The 4,688-nt window shown below is 43.8% G+C and overlaps 1 protein-coding gene across 2 annotated transcripts in view; it reads right to left on the bottom strand.

The window, feature by feature from the left end:
* Window positions 1-304, bottom strand: part of PIAS4 (protein inhibitor of activated STAT 4) — a 55,636-nt gene extending 55,332 nt beyond the window's left edge. Inside the window, exon 1 of one of the 2 annotated variants that reach the window (XM_015420534.1) lies at window positions 234-304. Coding sequence is in view for 1 of the 2 variants with exons in the window: in XM_015420533.1 (XP_015276019.1) it covers window positions 238-264 (27 nt within the window). In the remaining variant the exon portion in view is untranslated. The remainder of the gene's footprint in view (window positions 1-233) is intronic. The other variant, XM_015420533.1, reaches the window with a different exon arrangement.
* Window positions 305-4,688: the final 4,384 nt, after the last annotated feature.

The raw sequence follows: 4,688 nt of genomic DNA, 5'->3' as shown, positions 1-4,688 counted from the left end.
CCGCTAAGGGACTCAGAGAAAGGGGGGATCATTCAGGGAGGGGGGGGTCTCGCTCCCACAACTGGGGTCAGGGGGCGGGGCCTGAGGCAGCAGGGAGGGGGCGCCCTCCCTCTAGCCACGCCCCCTCCCATCAGGTAAGCGGGGGGCTCCCTCCCACACAAACTGGGGGGGCATTGCTCCCCAAGGGCGGAGCGGGACGCCGCTTCCCTCTCCCTTTCCCGTCTTTCACTCACTCACTTTCGCCTCCACCAGCTCCGCCGCCATCTTGGCTTCCAGCGTCCAACGCGCCGGGGACAGGTGGAGGAAGGGAGGGGGAGGAAAAAGCCGAGCCGCCAGCATCACGTGACAGGCGGCGGGGGGGTGGAGCCTCGGAGGAGGCCCTGGCTGCCAATCGAGACGCGAAATGGCGAGCGCACGCGCACGACGAGGGCGGCCTCAGAGGGACCGCGCTGCACGCGCGCCGCGCTGGGGAGGGGTCGTCCCGAGTTGATGAGGGAAAGGGACGCATGCGCACGAGGTTGGTGAGGCGGGCCGGCTTTCCTGGTTTCTCCCCCACCGGCCTGCGCAGAAAGGCGAAGAGGCTTACAAGTTTGTCGTTATAAAAGGCGACGCGTGCGCATTGAGGGGGGGCGGTGTCCTTCCCCGACATCTTCGACTGAGCCCCTCCGGCTCTTGAGCCCCCTCCTTTCTAGCCCTTAAAGGGACACGAGCTTAAAGTGCGGGGAGTGGCGACGCTGGTTGAAGGGCGATATTTCTTTTAAATGACTGCGGAAGAAGAAGAAGGCGGCTGCATTCCAGCTTTGTTCGATTTATTCATTTTGTCAGGAAATACCGAGAAGCGTTTTTGCAGAAAAAATGATGGGTGACATGTCTCCCCTGAAACCAATTTAAATACTTTTGGATGGCAAAATAATATATCTTACCTTGTTTATTGGTTAAGGTTTAATCCTATGAATTATTACTAACAAGGTGCTTTGATGTGATTTGATCCTTATCGCTTGTTGCTGCTTACTTTATGTTTCAAAGGTTTATTGTTATAAATGTTTATTCAAATAAAGCATTATTATTTTTTTTAAATGGACCTCAATCAATCGTATTTTTCACCCAATACATTCGATTGGTTCAGGACAGGCACATCTTCCCTCATCTCCTTGCATGGGGTTGCCAGCTTTGGGTAGGGAAATTCCGGGAGATTTTGGGGGCGTGGAGCCTGGGGTTTGGGGATGCTGGGATCTGGGGAGGGAAAAAGACCTCTCTGCGGTTTAATCCCATAGAGAGCCTGCCTTCCAAAGTAGGTATTTACTCCAAGAGAACCGATCTTCTCTACCTGGAGACCCAGTTGCAATACTGGGCGATCTCCAGCCACCACCTGGAGATGAAGGGGAAACACCATGTATCAAGATAAACAAACTGGGAAGAAACACCTTAAGGCACGGGTGTCCAACAAGGGCCAGATCTGGGATAAATGAGACTTTGTTGGGCCGGGCCAGGTGTGTCATAAAATGTGATGCCAGGTAGCAGAGATATAAACTTTATAAAGGACACAAGCACAAAGGTGTTTTTTTTACTTACAATAAAAACATGCTTAAAGCATTAGCTCTGTAAGCTGCAAACCTACTTTTGATTTATTGACATTCATCACAGAAATCTCATGCTCAGAGTTCTAGGACCCCGGTTAAAACATGAAATGGCTGAGTGATTAAGAGAGTCTGGTGAAGTAAGCTATGATGCAGCAGCAGCAGCAGAACTGGAAGCAGGAGATGGCTAGTTCCACTGCGGGCCTAAGGGAAGCCCTCCGGGGGCCTGATCCAGCCCCCGGGCCGCATGTTTGATACCCCTGCTTTAAGGCTTCGGTCTCACACACACTAAATAATCCATTTTCAATGCACTTTTCAACTGGATTTTACCGTGGCCTTTTCTGCATTTCTATTTTGCCCTGCATTCAGAGCGCATGGAGGAATTGCATTCTACATCCCATCCCATCGTCACTCTGCATTTGCCCCGCATTGAACTGGCAAAATCCAATTGGAAAGGGCATTGAAAGTGGATTGTTTGGTTTGTGTGATCGCAGCCTAATTGTAGCCCTGTATTCCTGATTTGTTGCTCTGTGAACAGTTGGTCGACTGTAATGTGTTTTGTATTTAGTTCTTTTTAGAATTTCTGTGGTAGAATTGTGGCCGTGAAGAAGATCTTGACTTGAAACATGCTTACCAGGATGCATGTAGTCGCATGTTTACCACCTATGTCGCTTGATCATCATTCATTATTCGTTGAGAGACTGTGATGTCCTTTTGAACTGACTGTGGCTACTGTGATGTCCTTTTGAATTGACCGTTACTATTGGAATTACTCACGAATGTTTGTTGGAATTTTTTTTAATATGATTATTTATATTTTTCAACACACCCTCTAAGAGGGTATATATACAAACAAAAATAAATAAATGAAACAACAACAACACGTTTTGGAGTCATACATATATGTTGTTATAGCTTGCTTTTGTTATTATCTATCCATTTATAGAAAGTTTTCCATCTACGGTTAAACAAAGTATCATCTCTGTTATGTAAAATTATAGTCAGCTTATCCATTTCTACCACCTCTAATATCTTGCATATTAATTCTTTCTTAGAGGGAATTCCCTCTTGCTTCCAATATCTGGCAAGAAGAATACGTGCTGCAGTTAATATGAATGTGATAACATGCTTATCATCTTCGGAATATTCATCCGGAACCATGTTTAACAGGAAAAGTTCCGGGGTTAATGGTATATCCCGCTCTACAATATCTAAAATAAATTTATGTACCTTGTACCAATATCCTCGTATTATGGAGAATCTCCACCAATTATGATAATAGGTACCCATGTTATTTTTGCATTTCCAACAATTTTTTGAAAGATTCGGGTAACATTTTGTCAGTTTATCTGGAGATAAGTGCCATCTATGGGCCATTTTATACACATTTTCCTTATATGGGATGGATCTTAAGTATTTCAATGATTTCCATGTCTTAGACCAAGTATCTATATCTTGGGGACATCCAAAGTCCTGCATCCACGTAAGCATGGATTTTTTAATTGATTCGTCATACACATAATCATCAAGAAGAAAATTATATATCTTCTGTATTAACTTATCGTTTGTGGATAACCACAACTTATCCAGATCAGATTTTCCATGGTAAAAACCTTTATTTTTATCTATGTCATATCTTGCCCTTAACTGCATATTCTCCAACCACGTCAAAATTATATTTTTCTTCTTAAGAGCGTCCTGTGAAATCAAGTTGTCTTCTTCATCTAGTAACTCTTCATACCTTATCTTTTCCAAGCGACTCATTAAGGAGGGTTTAGTGAACGCTTCTAGTGGGGATAGCCATCTTGGAATTTGTGTATAAAAACGTATTTTAATTTCTTGCCAAATATTATTTAGTGCCCCTCTTATCGTATGTTGTTTAAAGTTTGTATGTTGTTTTTCCTTTTCATACCATAGGTATGCGTGCCATCCCAGAGTGAGGTCAAAACCTTCTAAGATTAAAAGCTGTTTGTTCTCTAACGTTGCCCATTCTTTAACCCAACCCATTGCTGCAGCAGAATAATATAATTTCCAGTTGGGTAGGCCAAAGCCCCCTCTTTCTTTTTTCTCTTGTAAGGTTTTCAAGTTAATACGTGCTGCTTTATTAGCCCATACAAATTTTCTACACATCGTATCTAACTCCTTAAAGGGTTTCATAATACTGGCAAGTTTTGCGTGAGAAAGAGGAATCTTGGTAGAATGTTCATTTTTAATAAGGCTATCTTGCCCATAAATGATAACTTTAACGAATGTTTGTTGGAATTTTGATTTGGAATACATTATTACAAATTGTAATGTTCATAAGGCTGTATAGTGAGCTATGTCCTAGTGATTCTCAAATAATGTTTATATAATTATAACACGATTGTATTGATTTAAATCATTATACATGGTGTTTCTTCCCAGTTTGTTGACCACCTGGAGACTGATAAGTTCTGATAAGAGCTGTTCTTGAAAAAGAGCAGTTTCTGTCAAGAGCTCCCTCAGCCCCACCTACCTCACAGGGTGTCTGTTGTGGGGAGGGGAAGGGAAAGGAGTTTCTAAGCCACTCTGAGACACCTTTCAGTTGTGAAGGGTGGGGTATAAATCCAATCTCCTCTTCTTGTTATGTAATCTGTGCATTTTTGTGGAGAGGTTTATAAAACCTCAGTTTTCAGAAGCAGTCTATCTGCACATAGTAGCTGCTTGGGGAAGGCAAACAACTGTAGTGGAGTTTGGGGAGGGGTACAGTCTGAGGAGGGGAGAGGCCTCAGCAGATATGTGATGTCATAGAATCCACCTGCCAAAGCTGCCATTTTCTTCAGGGAAACTAACCTCTATAGTCTGGAGATCAATAGTAATTCCAGGACAAACTCCAGCCCCCACCTGGAGATTGGCAACCACATAACAAGATGGGCTACAACTTTTATACCTTGGTTGGGAGCTGCCTGGAAATATCTGGAGGGGTGATAAGAGCCGGCAGCTCATTTAGCTAAATGAAGCTTCCTTGTTCACCAGCAGTCTTCCTCAGAATAACCAAATGCTGCAAATGAACAATGAGAGATGGCAATTTCCACCTTTTTCTGCTTGTGGACTGCCCCACATCTTTCGGACTTTCCGTCCAATATGGCA

Source organism: Gekko japonicus, unplaced genomic scaffold (genome assembly GCF_001447785.1).
Source record: "Gekko japonicus isolate JY-2015 unplaced genomic scaffold, Gekko_japonicus_V1.1 scaffold632, whole genome shotgun sequence".
NCBI lineage: Eukaryota > Metazoa > Chordata > Lepidosauria > Squamata > Gekkonidae > Gekko > Gekko japonicus.
The sequence above is the reverse complement of the archived record's forward strand: the minus strand, read 5'-3'. Positions and strand labels throughout refer to the sequence as shown.